Source organism: Lampris incognitus, chromosome 7 (assembly GCF_029633865.1).
Source record: "Lampris incognitus isolate fLamInc1 chromosome 7, fLamInc1.hap2, whole genome shotgun sequence".
Taxonomy (NCBI): Eukaryota; Metazoa; Chordata; class Actinopteri; order Lampriformes; family Lampridae; genus Lampris; species Lampris incognitus.
The window spans coordinates 13,528,356-13,550,291 of NC_079217.1; the positions used below are offsets into that span (position 1 = coordinate 13,528,356).

At 49.3% G+C, this 21,936-nt stretch overlaps 1 protein-coding gene across 1 annotated transcript in view; it reads right to left on the bottom strand.

Annotated features, from left to right (window-relative positions):
• The window catches only part of frem2b (FRAS1 related extracellular matrix 2b), a 93,351-nt gene extending 72,952 nt beyond the window's left edge, over positions 1 to 20,399 (bottom strand). The window contains exons 1-2 of the mRNA XM_056283776.1: positions 15,166 to 20,399; positions 12,473 to 12,562 (exon numbers count right to left, since the gene is read on the bottom strand). Coding sequence (XP_056139751.1) covers positions 12,473 to 12,562; positions 15,166 to 20,176 — 5,101 coding nt within the window. The 5' untranslated portion in view covers positions 20,177 to 20,399. The remainder of the gene's footprint in view (positions 1 to 12,472; positions 12,563 to 15,165) is intronic.
• Between the last annotated feature and the right edge of the window lie 1,537 nt (positions 20,400 to 21,936).

A 21,936-nucleotide genomic window follows, 5' to 3' on the forward strand; every position in this document is an offset into this window, starting at 1 on the left:
ATAACGGAACAATTGTGTGATAATTGGGATGGCTTTAGCAAATTACTGAGGGATTTCAGACGCTAAACGTAACAGCTATATCAGATTGCCCCCACCGTCTAGTCTTGCTCCTCACGGTCTCTCTTTGTTTCTCTCCCCTTATTCTCCTGCTAATATGTAACTCTTCACTCCCAGCCGGTGTCCTGGAAAACTAAGATAAGTCCGGGCATGGCCTTGGTAGTTTCAGGCGGCGAGACATTCCTGGTTATGCTTTATGGGGGAGGGGTTGCCGTAAACTCTGTACATTTCCCCGATCGTTGCACATATGTCGTACAAGTTTTCTCTGTACTGTATGTAGAAGGACGTGGGAGCAGGAAGATGAGGAGCACACGTTCCTCTAATCAAAAATGGCACCTGTAAATCTCAAAGGGAAACAGACTTTGGCTGACTTACAATGTGCTGTACGCATTTTACAGTGACGCCCAATTGAATTTCATCTGCTTTGCCAGTCACTTGATACAGTTGCTCAAGGTCTGAAGCTGTCGACCATCTTTTTTTAGCCACTTGTAAGGAAAAAAAAAACTGGGGTTTCTGAGAGATGCAGCTGTAAGGAGAGGGCACGATGTGGAAGGCACAAATTTTCTCTGACTTTAAAAAAACAAAACATGCAAGTTTAAGCTGCGAGAGTTTGCTGCCGCTCCCTTACAGTGACACTGGCAACACACACCACGTAGAAGCCACGGCGCTCTACAGCCAGCCAATGAAGTGCACGGGGAATCTTAAAATAATTCCCATTCATATGTAGATTAGACCACATATCCACAGGGTCAGCCCTCAGAACTTGTTAACACAAGTTTTGTCGGGAGAAAGAGCTGCATGTCAGCACGTTGATGTCATGGCCGCAGGCGACAGGAAGCAGCTTGAAGCCTTATCCCCACCAGTCCTACAAACCGACAGAGTGCTTCTTCCTTTCATCTCCCTCTGACTCCTCAGCCCTTCCATTTCATAGCTATGTGAGTTCTCATGGCCCTCCTATCACGATCCATTTAGTGGGAGAGCGGGTGGTGGTGGTGGTGGTGGTGGTGGTGGTGGTGCCGAGGACGAGCCAAGATGCACATGGTGAATCCTAAAAAGGGTTTCGTCAGCACCTTTTACGGGACGAGAGACCCGGCGCTCGCAAGACATGCTCCCGCCATGCTAGCGGAAATACACCGACGAGCCGTGAAGCTTCAAACAGAATAACGTTTCTAATTTCCCTGTACGGGCCCTTATGCTTACTGAAATGCCGACGACATCATAATGAAGGGGCGGGTGTTTTTGTTGGCCTACATCCTCGCTCGCTAATCTGGAAAGACAACAGCTTGAAATCAAAGGCAAAGGAGATGTCCATTAAACTGCGCTCAGAGCCCAGCGTCTTGATGCAACACACCAGCAGTTGCCAGCTTCATCAGTAAATATGGAAGCAGCTAGCTGGTCCCATCAGAGTAGGACGATAAATGGCTTGTGTGTATGTGTGTGTGTGTACTTGTGAGCATTGGTGTACACTTATGGAGATGAGCAGATTCATCAACGACTGGTTGAGTATAGTGTGCGGGCATAGGCGCCAACTTATGAAAAAGACTGTGGGTGCTCATCTACTGTAAAAGCGCGTATAGGTTCCCATAACCCCCCCCCTTTCTCCCTAGTTGTACCCGGCCAATTACCCCACGCTCCTGAGCTGTCCCGGTCGCTGCTCCACCCCTTCTGCTGATCCGGGGAGGGCTGCAGACTACCACATGCCTCCTCCGATACGTGTGGAGTCACCAGCCGCTTCTTTTCACCTGACAGTGAGGAGTTTCACCAGGGGGATGTAGCGTGTGGGAGGATCATGCCATTCCCCCCAGTTCTCCAACCCTCCCGAACAGGTGCCCCGACCGACCGACCAACCAGAAGAAGCGCCAGTGCAGTGACCAGGACACATGCCCACATCCGGCTTCCCACCCACAGGCAGGGACGCCCGACTGAGCCAGAAGTAACAGGGGATTTGAACCGGTGATCCCTGTGTTGGTAGGCAACGGAATAGACCACCACGCCACCCAGATGCCCCTAGCCTCCCATATTCTCACCGGAAAAAAAAGCTCAACTACTGTCATTAAATTAAATTGGGAGTCTTGAGGCTGAACGGCCTTTCCATACTACACTAAAACTCTGGACCAGCTGGTCAGATAACTTTTTTATATTTACCTACTTGTGAGAAAAATGTAATATAGTTTTGAAAGTTACTGATACAAGTTACCCTATTGGAAGCCGACAGGCTCACGTTAAGGTAAAATCGGGAGGTGTAAGTAGCCTAGTCACGTGTTTGTACCAAAGTCTCGAAGTTAAAAATCTCACGTCATGTGTTTTATTTATGTCAGCTGACGGTTGGTAACAATTCAACTCAATTCATCCCTTCCCTCCATTATCCAAACCGCTTATCCTGCTGTCAGGGTCGCGGGGATGCTGGAGCCTATCCCAGCAGGCATTGGGCGGCAGGCGGGGAGACACCCTGGACAGGCCGCCAGGCCCTCACAGGGCCTTCAATTCAATTCAAAACTTTATTGCAGACTCAGGGTCCATAACAGACAAAGGCAAATAAGTAAAAGACAAACCCCAGACAACACAGAGTAAACACAATAAAATAACATAGAAGGAACAAATCAGTGTCTTACCAGGGGGCAGCTATACCAGTGGCCCCACTGCCGGGATTGGTGGCATGTGGCACTGAATCTCATGTAAGTTAAACTCATGATGCCTATGTTATCAGAGTCATTGAGCCAGCAAATAAATTTATACATGAGATTCCTTAGAAGAGCCTGAAAGGTATTGACTCCTGCAGCCGCAAACATTTCACTTGCACTACACCATCTAGGTCTTCTTAGTAGTATTCTCATTGCATCATTATAAGCTGCTCGAAGCCTCTGTAGGCTTGCTTTTTTGTAGTTTGACCACAGGTGTGCAGTATAAAGTGGTGTACAATACCCTCTGAACACAGACATCTTCACACATATACCCCTTTCACACTGGCCAAACAAACCCCCACTAACATCCGCCTTTTTACATTGACCAAAGGCGGATGTTAGCGGGTCTTTTGGCCAGTGTGAAAGGGGTATAACTGAACACATACCAGACTTGCGTGACAGAGTGTTTGCTTGTGCATACATCATGCGGCATTGCCTATAAAAATCATCGTCTGTCATTTGTTCGGTAATATAATCCATCCATCCATTATCTGAACCGCTTAGCCTGCTCTCAGGGATGCTGGAGCCTATCCCAGCAGTCATTGGGTGGCAGGCGGGGAGACACCCTGGACAGGCCGCCAGGCCATCACAGGGCCCACACACACACACACACACACACACACACACACACCCATTCATACCTAGGGGCAATTTAGTATGGCCGATTCACCTGACCTACATGTCTTTGGACTGTGGGAGGAAACCGGAGCCCTTGGAGGAAACCCACGCAGACACAGGGAGAACATACAAACTCCACACAGAGGACGACCCGGGATGACCCACCAAGGTTGGACTACCCTGGGGCTCGAACCCAGGACCTTCTTGCTGTGAGGCGACTGCGCTAACCACCGTGCCGCCCTTCAGTAATATAATGTCCAAGATATTTCCCCTTATTACATACCCCAAGATTATTATCAGACAATTTAAAACCAGGAAATTTTAGACGATTGACCTCTCTGGTTCTGCCACTCTCATTCCAGGCCTTCACAGATATTTGGCTACTCAATGCCTTTCTGATTTGGCTCAGCATATCTCATTTTTATTTTAGTTTGTTTTATCATAACTGTTGGAGGTGAGATTGGGGGGATGAGGGGAAAATATTTGCTCCAGCTCCTCTGCGATTTGGTGCCTGATGGGTACACTTTCAGGCTCAGCATGAGAGAGCTGTGACACCGACGCCTCGCTCGAACTGTCAGCACCTTCTCAGAGAGCCAGGCTGAGAGTGACAGCTTGGGTACACTGCTGGGACGCAGGCGCCAAAAACACATTACCCAGTGTAATTTAGGAAAATGGGGGTAAAAGCTCTGCTACAGGGATGAGGAGAATGTCCAAGCAGCTACCACCATGGACCGTCCGGACTACAGTTCTTTAAAAGAAATCATTTCCCATGATGTCCTAATCAACAGTTTACATTTCATATTGGAGCCGTAGCTCCAGCGGGGTGTGTTATAAGCGCTATTGTGCACTTCTTATCCCAAAAATATCTTCTAAGTCTTGAGGATTTCCAAACCCTCTCTCTCTCCTTGACCATCTCCGTTTTCGTTGGGTTTCATTTTCATTATCAGCATCCCATGACTGAAAAGCTGGTCATTACCGTTCTTTTTTCCCCCCTTTTCCCCAGGTTCCCACGAAGGCTTTCCTAACAGCTGGGAATTACGATTTCCCCTGAAAAGCGCGATAACAAAAAAAAAACCCTCCTCAGTCATGTCTGCGAGATTGAGATCCTCTCAAAAGCTGTAGGAATAAAAAGCTTTTTTTCCACAAAGGGGAAAAAAAGGGACTCAATATTCAATCCCATGGTTTTATTTCCCCAGTCAGAAGAATGCATGTGCTGTTTTGCTGCCGAGCTTATCTGTGCTTGAACAACCTCTGTTCTGCTAGAGAGACATCCTAAGGCAGGGATGACGATACATATCATCATCTAGGGAACAAGCCCGGGCCTGGGGCCGCCGCTGCCGCCGCCGCCGCCACACACTCTGGAATTTGGTCCCCGTCCTCGCACTAGTAGCACACTAGTTAGCTGTGTGTGTGTGTGTGTGTGTGTGGGTGGGTGTGGGTGGGTGTGTGTGTGTGGGTGGGTGGGTGGGTGTGTGTGATAGGCCAGGATCGCTCGTGCACTTTCCAGAGGGAAAATGAGGGCACCATCCAGCAGCAGAGAACATCTGACGGTTTCCGCAATTGGCAGCAATGTGAAACAAACACGACGCCACCCAAATCATGCAAACCGCCAGTGTTGCTATTATTAACAACAAACTTGTATTTGTATTTAGATTTGGATCTTTCAGTCTCCATCATAGACACTTGATGGAATGCAGTCTTTTTTTTTCTTTCTTTCTTTTTTCTTTTGTTTTGCAACCTCCATGGCTGCAGGTCTCAGTGCTGTTCAGATGGCAGAGGAAGAGAAATCCATGCGGCGCTGATCAACACTTCAGCAGGTTGAAGAGCCATGAAAAAAGTGTAAAACTCAAGAACAGAAATCAGAAGAAGGATGGGGCGTCCGGGTGGCGTGGCGGTCTAGTCCGTTGCCTACCAACACAGGGATCTTTGTTCCAATCCCCGTGTTGCCTCCGGCTCGGTCGGGCGTCCCTACAGACACAATCGGCCGTGTCTGCGGGTGGGAAGCCGGATGTGGGTATGTGTCCTGGTCGCTGCACTAGCGCCCCCTCTGGTCGCTCGGAGCGCTCAAGGGGGAGGGGGAACTGGGGGGAATAGCGTGATCCTCCCACGCGCTACATCCCCCTGGTGAAACTCCTCACTGTCAGGTGAGAAGAAGCGGCTGGCGACCCCACATGTATGGGAGGATGCATGTGGTAGTGTGCAGCCCTCCCCGGCTTGGCAGAGGGGGGGTGGAGCAGCGACCGGGACGGCTCGGAAGAGTGGGGTAATTGGCCGGGGTACAATTGGGGAGAAAAAGGGGGCGAAAATCCAGAGGAGAAAAAAAAAGTGAAATTCAGTGATAAACAATATGGATGTCCTTAGCAAAAATGTCACAGAGGCAAAAAAAATAAAATATGCAAACACAGCAAACAGGCGTCTTATTTTCACAAGCTGCATGACTAATACTCCCCCGTACACAGCATTTTCTCATTACGGCTGAGTTAAACAACGCTAAAACAACAGACGGGGTGACGCGCTCGCTGTTTGGACCGCTCATCAGTTGTGTTAAGTCGAAAAGGCCGCTGCTAAATTGGAAACACACACACACACACACACACACAGACAAGTTCTGCACTGCAGCTATGTGGGGAAAGCGTGCCTCGGAGAGAGCAACTGACACGGTGAGCGAGACGACTCACAGCCCGTCTGAAACTATTAGCCCAAATCCTCTGTAATTCAGCTTTTTATCCCCAAAGTGAAGCAGCTGTTGCACGAGAGCCCCTCTGTAATCAGCTCCCCACACGTTTAACCTCGAGATTCTTCCATAACACTGACACGAATACCAAATGTTTTTATTAAGGCTGCAGCGCAGACGGCCCGTGTGGGGATCTTTACCTCACATCTCTTCGAAGCGAGGACAACAGGCTCTGCTATGTCATTTCCTTCAGCACACCCAGCTGCATACAATACATACCGTAGCCCATACTGGGCCACCTATCTCAAAGTCAGACTGATTATCACGCCTCTCGGAGGGGAAGGGTGAGGACGGCAATTTTCATTAATAACGGGATGGAAACGGACAATAAAAAAAAAAGAAAAAGTTTACGGCCATATTTTTCCACGGCCAGACTGACAGAAGGATACCATACAGACAGACCATCCTCCCCCTCCCGGCTGCGTCCGTGTGCGAGGTCTCTGCTTCCGCTGCTGTGCTCCACCGGGGTTGTGCAGAGAAACGCGAGCCTTCCCTCGTTTGGGATTAAAGAGGGGGGTGGGGGGGGGGGGCGAACCGGTTCAGATATGCAGCTAATCTCACCACAGATTACCGCCCCATCGTATGGGAGATGTGCGTGTGGACGCTGCACGAGTTGCACTAGACAGCTTGGGAATTTGGCATGTTGCAGCGCTCACAGCCACCTAAACTTTCCCCCCGGGGGGGGGGTGGGGGGGGGTGGAGGGGGGGGGGGGAAATAACAAACAAACAAAAATAAATTAATGAGTCTGTGGTGCAGACGTCGGAAAGCAGAGAGGAGGAAAAAGATCCTTCAATGTCTCAGGTGCTGCCAGGGTGAAAACAAACGACAACCCAGTCAGAGAGCTGTTTGCTGTCTGTCGCGCACCGCAGATCCAGCCGAGCACCAACCGGACCTGAGGACCGGTCCAACTCCCCCGCGTCACACACCACCCGGCTCCCACTTCCCCAGCGGGACATTAAAGTAACCACGGCCATTATGAGCGCTGACTCGGAACCTCAAAACCGGCATGTTTTCTCTTAATGAACCGAGGCGTCGAATGAACAGCGCTCGCCTCCTTCCTCCTCCGCCCTCCAGCTGAGCAAAATAGTGAGGGGGAGGGGGGAAGGGGGGGTGGAGGGTACCTGGAATGAAAAACAAAAAGGCCACGACAGTCTATCTGTCAGTTGGAACATCCCTGATGCTGACTGACTGGCAGAATTGGGGGGGGGGGGTCGGGGGTGGGGGTGGAGGTGGAGGCAGACAGGGATTCAGCTCCACAAACAACTGCCGGGGATTGCTGGGACTTGTGTGTGCTTAAGGTAAGCTCACCTGAATGCAACCACGTCCTGAGGAGACGGGGAGTGCATGGTAACACAACCGCTGACATTGACCCGACATGACGTGTGTGTGCCTCCGCCGAACCAACACACACACACAAACACACACAAACACACGCATAGCACCTTTTGTTGTTGTTGTTGTTCTCTGCTGAAACGGTGCTCGGACGGCTCTGCTGGTGACCTCACGGTCCGGGTGTGACCTTTCACCCCAGACAGTAAAAACAGAGCCGCTAACTAATATGTGCACGTTTAGCCTTGGGCGATATTTTTCATTCAAAACTTGACAGGCTTGACAAATAGCAGGACACACACACACACACACACACACACACACACACACACACACACACACACACACACACACACACACACACACACGCACACACACACACACACACACACACGCCTCTCACAAAATGACCCCTGCCGTCTCCTTTTTGGTGGAGCTCAACCACCCCGAACGCAGACGTTTACAGAGGCTGCAGCGAGACGTATCCCCAATATATCACGTGCACAGATTCTGCAGAACGTGCACGTCTGTCTGACGCTTCTTCGCCGTGAGCGGCCTTCACTCACGGTGACGCACACCAATTAAAAATGATAAGCGTTTTGGGACGTCGCCTAATTGCCTTGTTGTTGTTGTTGTTGTTGTTATTTGTGGGGAACAGCCCAGCTGGTCCCTTTGTGTGGCCGTTCCAGGGATTGTGAACCAGCCCCTACACAGGAGTAAATAACGTGAGCAGACTTCTCCAGCCAGGGGGGTTGTCCGCCGGTGTCCCGACGCGCTCCCCGTCCCGGGCGGACACGCCGTCAAGTCTTCTTTCACGTCTCGTTGGAACGACTCGTCTGTGCGTCGCCCATTCCAATCAAAGGGGCCCATTATTGTGCCGGTTTTTCAGCCGTGCCAAGGAATGAGCAAGGCTGTTTCATATCTGACATTTAGTACCTTATATCCTCTCGCACAGCAAAAAAAAATAAATAAATAAATCACATGTCAAAAAGCTGGCATGGCCCTGGCAGGGAGAATTTAACCCGTGCTGTCTACTCTAAGTAGGTCAATATTAAGTCATCTATCAAGCTTATATACAGCCATTCAAGAACATGAAGCCCTCCACTTTCAGAGGGGGGACGAGCTCGCGGTCCGACGCCAGATTGATAAGAAATCTCATGGGTAGTGTGTGGAGAGAGCGTGATGGACGGCTTAGGATTACACATCCCACATCTGGGGAGAAGCTGCTGCGCCGGCGGGGCAACAGACGCAGCCACCTTGCTGCAGTCAGTACTGCACAATGCTGGTCCCAGTCCAGCACTCTCCACTGGGAACACAGACCACAATGACAGCGGATAGAGATGAAGCTTTCAGCTCCGGCTCATGCCCACAGGCTTGTCTATTGTTCTTTTATTTTAGACCACACACACACACACACACACACACACACACTGACACACTAAGAGTTACACAAAAAAATGAAGTGTGAGCAAACTTGCCACACATGCTGTACAAGCGTAAGAAGTTATTCTCGTATCTTATACCCCGAGCTACACGTATACACACACACACACACCGCACACACACACACACACACACACACACACACACACACACACACACACACTCAGACACAGAAAATGAAGTGAGCAAACTTGCCGCACACGCTGTGCAAGCATAAGAAGTTATTCTCGTATCTTACACCCCGAGCTACACGTACACACACACACCGCACACGCGTGCATGCACACACACACATATAACCTCACATGCACACACACGCACACACACACACATACACACACACTGACACAATAAGAGTGACACAAAAATGAAGTGTGATCAAACTTGTCACACACCCTGTACAAGCATAAGAAGTTATTCTCGTATCTTACACCCCAAGCTACAAGTACACACACACACACACACACACACACACACACACACACACACACACACACACACACACACACACACACACACACACACACTCAAAATCTCGTACATACATACAGCTACTGACAGAGATTGCGGATGTGCTCATGAATATCCAACTAGACATGAATCTTGTGTCAGTGATGGGCATTGCAGGTAGCTGCTGCACACCCTCCATCTCCTCCCTCACATTGCTTTTCCACACCCTCCATCTCCTCCCTCACATTGCTTTTCCACACCCTCCATCTCCTCCCTAACGTGGCTTTACAAAGTGTTTGCAGGCTGTGTGCAGAGATTAAGTTGGCCGCGCCGGCACCGCATAAATCCTGGAAAAACTCCCTCACAGATCATGGTACACACACATATGGCATACACATACAGCGGGGCAGTCAACAATATGGAAAGGTTAGATTTATGGAGGTTCGCCGCCTCTTTGTCCAGAAAAATAAATGTCATCCATATCCATATAGGACATGTAATAACGCATCAGATGGTGACATTTGTCAAGCGGGGTGCAGGAAGTGCTGTGAAAACACCTGTTGGATCGCCCACATCACATCCTGCATACCGCTATTGTCTTCCAATAGATAACCATGATAGATAAACACACTAGTTTCGACTTGTTAGACCTGGCATGATGTGGGGACATGTTGTCCCCTCCTGGTCCTCGAAATGGACAGATGTATGGATGGAATGGACTATGTGACGAGTGTTGGGATTGAAAACAGTATTCTGACCTATGCTGTTTTCAGACCTCTTTTAAACCCAGACATGATGCAGAGGTTCGTGGGAAGGGATCCCCATTAAAAGCGTCCACCGACTTCATGGTGAGACGAGCTAATTCAACTGGCAAGTTTAGACGATACACGGCTCGCTGGCCAACTGGGGAACATCCTCATGCTTTGAGCGCGCATTGCTAAAGACTGAGCAAACGAAATGAGTGTGTGTGTGTGGGGGGGGTGTGAGAGAGAGAGAGAGAGAGAGAGAGAGAGAGAGAGAGAGAGAGAGAGAGAGAGAGAGAGAGAGAGAGAGAGAGAGAGAGAGAGAGAGAGAGAGAGAGAGAGAGAGAGAGAGAGAGAGAGAGAGAGATTGTTGTTGCTGTTATTACAATCATTGTTGCTGTTGTGCTGTTGTTTTACATATGTGCAAAAACGTATGTCATGCCAATGAAGCAAATATTGAAGTGAATTGAATTGAATTGAATTGAGAGAGAGAGAGACAGACAGACAGAGAGTGAGCGAGGGGGGGGGGTAGACAGAGATTGAGTGAGAGAGATACACACATACACACACACACACACACACACAGAAAGACAGAGAGAGTGAGTGAGAGAGAGAGAGAGAGAGACAGACAGACAGAGAGTGAGCGAGAGGGGGGGGTAGACAGAGATTGAGTGAGAGAGATACACACATACACACACACACACACACACACAGAAAGACAGAGAGAGTGAGTGAGAGAGAGACAGAGACAGACAGACTGAGAGTGAGTGAGAGGGAGGGAGGGGGGAGACAGATAGAGAGTGAGCGAGAGAGACACACAGACAGACAGACAGACACACAGAAAGACAGACAGACAGAGAGAGCGAGACAGAGACACAAATGGACAGACAGAGAGAGCAAGAGAGAGAGACAGACAGACAGACAGACAGACAGACAGACAGACAGACAGAGTGAGTGGGTGAGAGAGGGAGGGGGGAGACAGACACAGAGAGAGCGAGAGAGAGAGACACACACAGACAGAGAGAGAGAGGGAGAGGGACAAAGACAGACAGAGACAGAGAAGTCCAGAGAGATCCATGACGAACAACCCAATTGAGCGGATAATAGGGGTCCTGACTAGACTTGACTCAGCACTAACGGGGCTCTGAATGGACTTGGCCATCACCAGCAGCGAAGTATTGGCTTTCTGTATCTCTTCCCGGTAAGGTGCCACTCCACTAGTTTTTGTCATCGCCCCCATTAGCATCCAATCTACCTGTTGGCATTGCTTATAACCCGTCTGTGCTCTCGCCGAAGCCTGAAGCCACAGATTAATCCCAGGTCGAGAGATGAGAAAATGTGTTTAGGGGCCCACTGAGGTGCCTGTGGGAAAAGAGGGCCTCTATTAGAGAGGTCCTTTGTGTTCACTCATCACCACCACAGGGTAGAAGAAAGGACATACTGTCAGACACGCCACTTCAACTAATCGGCAACACCAGCATGATCATCTCAAACCGTTCACACAGCCTCTCATTGTTTACATAACTAAAAGTGAAAGTCTTTATTTTTACTTATTCAAGTGGCCCCGTTCCAGGAAAAAGAAAAGAAGAAAACGTGAATGGATCATCACGACGGGGTATTGAGCTGCTGTGTACGTAGCTGAGAAAACACATTGTCCTTTTAGGTGCAAAGTGAGGGGACGAACCCGTGTCTCTCATCAACCCTCATCAACTGTTCGAGGAGTTCGTCATGAAGAAGTAATGTCATGCGTGCCAACATTAAAAAAAAAAGTTTAGTGTATGTGGCAACCCCTAATATCCATAAATGCCTACATTGTATTTTGACTATAATCTGATGGGGAAATTGAACATGGAAGGAAAAAAAAACACAGAAGAAGAGACAGAACCTGGCCGCTGGCAACCAATTTAAGATTTTTTTTGTTTTAAAAAAAAAAAAACCCTGTACATTTTTTTCTTTCCTCTTTCCTGTCTAAATTCATTTTTACTAGATGCCTGCCCCCCTCCCCCCCCCCTTTGCTGTTGCTGGTCTGAGAAATTGTGTGCGGCTCTAGAAAAACTAACGCACACACAGCCCGTTTGCGCTAGTAATTCAGTTACATGCTACACGGTGCGCTGATGATTTTCTGTCACCCTCCGGGTGAAAGCAGACCTTCATAAGGAATAGCTGAAGAATTTGTGCCTCAAAACAAAAAAGAAGAAAAAAAAAGGTTTGTCTATAGGACAAAAATCAATTTCGGGCACGATCGTGAGCCTGCTACAAAGCGTAACTTCGAGAAGGAAAGCTCATGAATTTTGTTATCTTGTAATGGGGCTCCCATTGCTCGGCTCTTTATATAAGCAGCCTTCTTTATTATTTCACTGAAACTAGCTATCGATTGAAACAGGGGCGTTGTCCAAAAGGCCCGTGACTGACTCACCATTATCCTCAATGGAGAAATGGAAGATGTCACTGGTCGCGTTGTCGCCATCCTTCAGAACGTAGCATACCTTCAGCTCATCAATTTCCGCTGAAAGAGAAAAAGTATCGTGTTTCTGTACATATCTAAATACACAGTTCATAAATTCCACATAAAGAAAGAAAGAAGAAAGAGACTTTATTTGTCATTGTAAGCAAGCATACAATGAAATTAAAACTCTGCATTTAAACCATCCTATTGTATAGGAGCAGTGGGCGGCTGCAGCGCCCGGGGACCAACTCCAGTTCTTCTTTCCATTGCCTTGCTCAGGGGCACAGGCAGGAGTATTAACCCTCACATGCATGTCTTTTTGATCGTGGGAGGAAACCGGAGCACCCGGAGGAAACCCACGCAGACACGAGGAGAACATGCAAACCCCACACAGAAAGGACCTGGGGCGGCCTTTGGGTTTGAACCCAGGACCTTCTTGCTGTGAGGCAACAGTGCTAACCACTGGGCCACCGTGCTGCCCGGTATGGTGTTATTATCATTTGGCTGTTCTGTTATTTCGAAAAACTGTATTCGGGCAGGGGTGGCATGGTGGTGCAGTGGTTAGCGCGGTCGCCTCACAGCAAGAAGGTCCTGCGTTCAAGCCCCGGGGTAGTCCAATCTTAGGGGGTTGTCCTGAGTCATCCTCTGTGTGGAGTTTGCATGTTCTCCCTGTGTCTGTGTGGGTTTCCTCCGGGGGCTCTGGTTTTCTCCCACAGTCCAAAGACATGTAGGTCAGGTGAATTGGCCATACTAAATTGTCCCTAGGTATGAATGTGTGTGTGTGTGTGTGTGTGTGTGTGTGTGTGTGTGTGTGTGTGTGGGCCCTGTGATGGCCTGGCGGACCGTCCAGGGTGTCTCCCCGCCTGCCGCCCAATGACAGCTGGAATAGGCTGCAGCATCCCTCAGAGCAGGATAAGTGGTTCAGATAATGGCTGGATGGATGTATTTGGGCAACTGTATTTGATTTTAGGTGCTGAAGACCTGGTGTGCATGTTGCAGTTAGGAAGCGAGACAAGTCGTCTTGATAAACGATGTATATTGTACGGTGTCAGATGTATATGAGAAGACAAACTGCCGTGAAACAAGGACTGTATATCCATTAGTTCACCAATGATATTGAGCATAAAGAATAGCTACCCTCCAGGAGTTAAATCACAGCAGTTTGTCTTCCACATCTTGATAGTGATGGAGCAGAGAAGGTTCTTTATAGTCTTTATAACTAGGAGGGTGTGAAATCTAACGCCTTTGCTGTCTGCAAATATTTGATGTCAAAACATTTCCCTTCAAATGGACCGGCTCATGAAAATGTATAGCCACAATTCGGATATGCCCAGGGGACAGTGGCTTTATTTACTGTCTGTTTACCCCCTATGAGAACTCCTGAAATATTAAACAGGCCTCCTGAGGGAAGCGGCTCCGAGAGTGACTCGGTAAATACAAGCTAGAAATACAAAGAGATTGACTGTACGCTGATCTTACCGGCCCGGTGTTTAATGTTTACCGAGGGCCCCTCCGGGGCGGTAGTACTAGGACGTAACTAATTCTGTCGGCTGAGCTGATGGGCTGCGGCTAGCTAGACCAACGTGTCGCCGTTCCTCTGATGCGTTTGCATTATGGTGTCTTTAATCCCGCGGTCCACACGTGAGGCGATATTATTCCGGCGTTTACAGAATCCCACCGAGCCTTTCCCCAGAGCGACACACAATAAGCGCTGCATGAAATATCGCCGCTGTTGTGAAACCTGGTGAGCCCGAGGCACTGGCTCACTTTTACGTATCTGTTAATAGGCAGTCTGCTGAGAGACAACAAAAACTGCCCGTGTTTGAACTCAGCCTTTTCCAGACCTAGGCGGGTAGCGCCGTTATCGTAGAGGGAGTAAACAAATGAGTTTGATAATTAGTGGGCTCAAAATCCTCGGAGAACTTGAAGCTAAAATCTGTGATTTTCCTCCATTAATTATGTTTATCGTTATTTCATCTATCTGGACCCTGCAGTCACGTTACGCAATACTAATTGGTGTCTTCGCCAGGGTTGGAGACACTCTTCGTGCACAAGGTTTTGACTGGGTAGGACGGACACTGGTGCAGTGACAAACATGTTCCTACTCATGGAGGGAAAGGGACTGACGAGGATGTGGCAAAATTAGGGTTGCCAACCGTTCTCTAAAATAAGGAATCGTTCCTTACTATATATAGAATATATATAAATAATATATATGTGTATGTGTGTATAGTGTAAGGCCCATTATATTTGTTATGCCCACGCCACCTTGTCCATCCCACCCCCCACCCCCCGTCCCTGTCCCCTGTTCCTTATTTCCATTTCAAGGAGTTGGCAACCCTAGTGGCTTTGCTTCTGTCGGACAGGTTATCTACGGTGTCCTGATACAGTTTTTATGTACCTTGTAATACATTAGATTGCCTGGCCCACATGGACATTCTTATACAAGGGTGGGAACTGTTCACTGCTGAGCTGATGGCACACAAACTACAACGGCTGCTACACCTTGTTTGTAGTTATTTGCTGCCAGATGGGGGAACAGATCAGGGTAATCACGGATTTCAGCATTTAAATGATCTCCCTCATTGTGACAAGCCCGTGCAGGGCATTGCAAATCTAATTCAGCGGGGATAACGAAGCCTGCGGGAAGGCACGTGTCTTACCTTGAGTAAACGTGGTGACGGTGGCGTTGCCTTTGCCGAGGTTGATGAGGTAGCCGTGCTCCGGGCCCACGGTGAGCTTGAAGGTCACCGAGTGATGGAGGCTGTCTCTGTCCTCGGCCTTCAGGGTCTTACCGGTGATCATGAAGCCCAGGTGACCCGTCTCCAGAAGCTTCAGAGTAGGGGCACCCTTGTTCACCACAATCTGTGGCACTCCGTTATCAACCGGGAGGATCGTAATCGTCATCACCTGCGGCTTGCGAGTCTCAAACACCGTGTCCGGAAACACATAGAAGTCTGTGTGGGTGCCGTCCGTGACCGTGAAGGAGAAGCTGTCCTCGGCATTTTCGGTGCCGTCGTGTTTATAGCTGATCATGTTCTCGTTCAGGTCTTGCTTTGTGAAGGAGGCGACGGGCCGGCTGCTGTTGAAGAGCAGACGGCCGTGCACCGGGACCTGAGTGACGGTGAACCTCACGAGGTGGTCTGCGGTGTCCCTGTCCTCCGCCGTTAGCTCGAACGGCGTGATGAGCTTGTTCTCCCCCTCCGCCACCGCTAGGCCGTGCACTGTGACGACCGGCTTCTTATTGTCCACGTCCGTGATGGATATGCGGAAGGTGCGGAACACCGGGTTGTAGCCGTCCGTCACCTCGAATTCAAAGCTGTCCATCTTCACCTCGTCGTCCGCGGTGTGGATGTAGTAGATTTTGTTGCCGGCGAGCTGGAGCTGCGTGAAGGACGCGATGGGCACCCCGGGAGTGTCCGTACGCTCCAGGTGACCCCTCATCGGCGCGCGGGTGATCGTAAAGACCAGGTGCTCATCGGGGCTGTTTAGGTCACTTGTACTGAGCAGGTCGGTGGTCAGCGACACTCTGCCACCCTCTTTCAAGGATACGCCCTTGCTGACCACGTCCGGGAAGACCATGTCAATGCCACCCACCGTGACATAAAAATATCTGTCAATCAAAGGGTTGGTGCCATCCGTCACGTCGAACTTGATAAGGTCCCGAATGCCTTCTTGTCCGTTGTGGGTGTATACAATCGAACCCCGGTCAACCTCGCTCTGTGTGAAGTTCATCCCGACCGTCAGGTTTTGTAACGTCCCATACGGCGCTGCCTTCTGCAAATAGCCCTGAGCGGGCCCGTAGCGGATAACGTACGTCAGCGCGCTATCCTCAGAGTCCAGGTCAGTTGCTTTCAAAACATAGCTGTTTATGACTTTCACATCGCCTATTTCGATTTCAAGGCCGTCGTTGATGGCCATCCTCGGGGTTTCATCGTCCACGGGAATAATCATAACAACCACTGTTTTCTCCACACTGAACCTGCCGTCAGTGAGCGTGACATCAAAGCTGTCCTCTGTGGTCTCTGAGTCATCATGCTCATACACAATGCTGGAAGCCTCTCTGATCTGATCTAGGGTGAAATTCGAGGCCGGTACAGTGCCAGTAGTAAGCTGATTGAGAATAACGCCGTGCTTGGGTGGTCTGGTTATAATAAATGTCAGCTCGTCGGGGGGGACGTCCCCATCAGCGCCGTTCAAAATGGGCGTGTCAATAACTATGTTCATGCCTTCCATGACCACAAACTCTCTCATATATATCTCGGGCTTTTCGTCGTTCGAGGGGAGTATGGAAATGGGGAAGAAATGCCTCTCGGAGAAGTTGATGCCGTCAGAGCACCTGAATGTGAACCGGTCCTCGACTGGCTCCACCCCTTTGTGAATACTCTGGACGTAGTAGATGTGATTTTGTCTGATGTCCTTGATGGTGAATGCACTAATAGCCATCCCGGATCTGGACTTCTCGGAACCCGGGGCCGGGGAAATATTTTCCACATACCCTGAAGTCGGCTGGACTATGATTGTACAAAGGAGGTCATCATTAGGAGTATCAACATCATCAGCACTTATGTGGAGGATTTCAATGACATTCTTCTCTCCTTCAGTGACGACAAACTGTGGCCCAACAAAGACCTCTGGGGCCTGGCTGTCCATAGGAAGAATAGTAACGTGCACTCTGACACCGGTGACCTTGTTTCCCCCCACAGTCCATTCATCAGACATATCAGTCAGGGTGAGATTAAAGTAGTCCTCCTTTGTGGTGGGGCCTATCTCTCCACTGGTGTGTGCATAGACCACCAGCCCGTTAATGATGTCAGCCTGGGTGAACATGCTTGAGGGGACACCGTTCACCAGGATTTCACCCAAATCCGGTGGATCTTCCACAATGAATGTAAGACGGAGGTCATCCGTGTCCTCATCCCTTCCCTGTATAACATTACTTGTGATTTCCGTCGCTCCGTTTTCCAAGACGTCCATATAGGAGCCAATTGTGCCTGTTGGGAGACTAATACTCGGGGTTTCGTCGTCAATGGGCTTCACAGAGATCCTGATAGTAATGGGGACAACATGGACACCATCGCTAACATCTATTTGTATTGAATCGGCTGTTGATTCGTCCCCATTATGGACATAAGAAATCCTACCGTTTACAATGTCGTCAAGATTGAAAGTGTCACTTTTTGTCATGTCTGTAAATGTGTACCGCACCAGGCCATGGAGCGGGGGCTGAGTGATGGTAAAGGATATCTGTTTGTGGTCGGTGTCTGTGTCTGTCGTGTCCAGCTCAGCCTTTGTAATGATATGTGTGCCGCGCTCAAATAGAGTAAAGCCAGAGTTGGTTATCTGAGGCGGCTTGTTGTCTACAGGCTGCAAGAATATGGTGAAAACTCCAGCTACACTGTTCCCAGAGGTATCTTCCACAGTGTACCTGAACTGCAGTACATGAGTAGTGATTCCTAGCTCAAGGTCAGGGGGTTTGTAAGCTATTTTATGGTGGTTGATCTGTGCCTGAGTGAATGTTGTTACCTCAACATCTGGCCTTTCACTTAGTACTATGGATCCCAATACAACAGGGCTATTCTCGTCTGTGTCTGTCGGCGGCTGGGTGATTGTGTATTTAAGATCCCTATCCTCTGAGTCCAGGTCAGTGTAACGGAGGAATTTTTTCCGGAAGTAGGTACGCTGGTACTCGTGTACAGTAATTTGCAGAGTAGTGCCAGGGTACAGTTCAGGGGGGAGGTCATCGATCGGGAGAATCTTGATAATGAATGAGCTCTCACCTGATTGATTAGGTGGGTCATTGTCATCTTGAACTCTGAAAACAAACTGGTCCATTACCGTGCCGGTACTGTGAGGTCCAACGTGCTTGTAAAACAGTTTACCGTCGGTTATATCTTGCTGCAGCCACTCGGTTACAACTTTCTCATAAAGTTCATCCTCTGCATTAAACCGCCAGGTCGATGGGTCTTCCGGGGCCTCGGCCTGGCGCAGCAGCACTTGGCCAATAGTGGACAAAGGTGACTCGATTTTGAATTTGATAGTGGAGTCCTCTGAGTCAATGTCTGCTGCGCTCAGCATAAGAGGGGAGATTGGCATTATTTGGTTCTTGAATAAAACCAACCCGGTGTTCGCATTAATAATGGGCGGTTCGTCGTCGGTTGGCACAACGGTGATGGGAAAGAGAAACTCCACCTCGTTTTTCCCATCCGTCATCCGAAAAATGATATTGTCACTGTAGGTGTCACTCCCGTCATGTTGATAAATGACTGTTCCAGCATCGAGGTCTGCTGGGGTGAAAAATTTCCTGCTGGAGCCCAGAACGGTTAGCTCTCCGTGCCGTAGGCCGTCAATTACAGTCACCCTGACTTTGTCTAGATTGTCTTCATCACTGATTTCAAGATTATGTGAACTGGATAGAGGCCTGGACTGTCCCTCATAAAGCAGCTGACCGGTATTCCTGGTCACCACTGGGGCTAGTGTGTTCATCGGTTTCACAACAATCATAAAGGCAAACGGGTCTGACACGGCCCCCTCTGTATCCACCACCTCAAATTCAATCTGGAAAATTCGCTCCGTGTCTGAGTCCACAGCAGGAGGCTTGTAGGCTATTTTCAAGTCTTTAAGGTCTTCCTGATAAAACGACGTTATTGGGAGATTCCTATCATCGGTGCTCACTATGTACCCCTCCTCGAAGGACAGAGTGGACGTGATGTTGAAAATCAAATCATCGGGATTAGACTCAATGTCCTCCGCACCCAGCATGTCAGCAGTGATGGCAGTCATCACAAACTGGTCCACTTCCATCATCATCATCGCAACAAAGCTGGGTTTAGGGGCCGTGTTTTCCTCCCCCTCTCTTATTCGCACCAGCACTTGGAAAAATTCTTGTTTGAGCAAATTTCCTTCCTTATCGTGCAGTTCCACAAGCATCGGGATATAATCCCTGTTTGGTGATTTCAGAGCAGAGGTGTGCTGATAACGGATATTCATTGTAAGGAACTCATCACAGTCCACCATCTTTTCGAGATTCCCATCATCCACAAGTTTCCCATATCTCGGTAATGTACTGCCACTAGACAGAGAGGCTATTTTGCACTGGTGCACGTTTCTATCGAAGGTGAACTCCAGGATTTTTCTATCAATGGGGTTACTTGTGCCCAGCAGTTTATCAACCACGAGGGGCATGTTTTTGGTTAGCACCTCTAATTGTGTGAAAACGACTTCCACCTCCATCATGAACGGGATTATAACAGTATCCGTTTGAGTGTCGTACCTGAGCTGCAGCCTCACCCTGTCCCTTGGAGGGCTCCTGGAGCCAAGGTGGGAATATCTCACGTCATTGGGACCAAATTCACAGGGGAACTTTTTCGGAGACAGGTGTCCGGGCCTCTGAGACAAGGGATCGTGGTCCAAAACTGTGATGCTGCATCTGTCCCCGGGCTGAACTTGGATGACCAAATCGTTGATGGGATCGATGTAGACGGACCTCCCGAAAGGCACGCGTATTCCATTGTTGGCGACCAGTATCGCGTCCTCCGACAGTTCGGATCTCAAGGCGTAGGATAATCCGTAAGTGTCAAAAACCTGCGCGAGCGCGGCACCTGTCAGAAGTGTCGCGACCAGAAGGAAAGCAGCGCCGGTCCCGCGCAGGTGGGGGGGGATTGTCCAAGCCATTTGTAGTGTCTGTGTGTGTGTGTGTGAAGCCACACGAGGAGACGCTTTGAACTTTGCGCAGACACACACTCACACTCACACATATACACACACACACACTTGAATTGACCTGCGTGCTGCGTTAAAGTTGCAAGCGCGTAAGATCCGAGTTGAGTACAGTCGCACACCTACGCGCGCTGAGGTGCACCATTCTCTCGCGGCAGCTGTTCACAGAGAGCCCAAACTTCATGGTCCGTCCAAAACGGGCGTGAGGAGAAGAGTTACGCCCTTCTCTCCGACGATTGGTCGACTTCTCCGGCGGAATGCGTCTATGGGGTTTTCAATGGAGGCGGGCTGTGTCATTCCGGCCGGACTAAACCCACACCGCGTGGCGTGGGCTGCGCCCGAGCAGCTTGGGAAGGCGAATAAGCCTTAGATAATAAATGCTGCGCCAACATTTGGGCCAGTTTTCCCAACTCAAGATTCGGGGGATTTCGTGTAGTTGAAGTCGTGCTTTAGCGCACATTTACCGCGTGATGGGCACGTTAAAATGGAAACACTGTGACATTTGCGTTGTTTTGATGTGCCCTTTATAAATAGTGTGCGTAACTGCACGCACGGTTGTAATTGGCAGAAGACAGGATGATGCTGCACCACTGTGTGCAAACCTTCACAACTAATGTTCCTCCAGCTGAAACCACAGCCTCGTTGTGTGGACCCTGGATGGAGAGATAAGCTTTGTCTCCCTCTTGTGGTATGTCCTGCTTGGGGGGGGGGACTATAATACGTCCCCTCGCAGGCACACCTTAATTCAAGACGTTTGTGTTATTTGACTAAATCACACCACTATTCTGCCTTTATCCCGTGATTTCATAAGCTGCTCTGTGCAGCTTCACTGGGCATTCTGCCTGTTTTAATAGTCCTATGGCGAGCCTGGCATACTGAGCACGTGCACGGTCTGAGAATATTTTTGCATGAAGCATAAATCAAAACGGAGAAAAGTCCCTGGTTTAATTAACGAGAGACGGCACAGAGAAAAGCTGCGTTGTCACCGGTTTGCTTCATCTGCGTGCAGGTAACTAATGATCCACTGTAGCACAACGTAGCCAGGTTCTGTTCCCCAAACTAGCCGTGGTTAGTGCATCCTACGCTGCAAGGTGGACTACCATGGGTCACACGTATCTGAGCCATTCCATGTTCATTTCAAGCTCACATGGTTGTACTGCATGCAAGACTTTCATTTCTCATAGCCCTGCGGTTTATTGTGCTTTCTTTTTTTGCAGCAGCTCTCCTGCTCGCTCAGGTCCTGCTGCACACAGGTCCTCCGGATGCAGGGAGCCAACAGCAGAGAGCTCTCCTTTGACTCCTGACAACACACTGTCCCTTTCCCTCCCCATCATCTGGAGACTGGATGTTGATTACGAGCACAGCGCACAGCAGGGCACGCCAAAACCATTCAGCTGCATAAACACCACATTTGATTTGACCAGACAAGTGCTGCTGTGTATGCAAAGGGTGAAGATATAGGCTGCTGAGGGTAGTTTTCCATATAGCCTCTTTTGGGGAGTTGGAGTAATAGTGTGAAGGGGGAAGTGTATGGATAGCTGGCAAATATATATCAGTATTGCTGGTACGGATATGAGCTCCTTAGTAAAAAAAAAATCCTTTGAGGTTTTTAATGATTTGCTTAGGCTGAGTGATCTAGTGATGCGGTGTACAGATATCTTTATACTGTCTCAATAAAATAAAAACTATGCTGATTTTAGCGGTTCTGACCATGC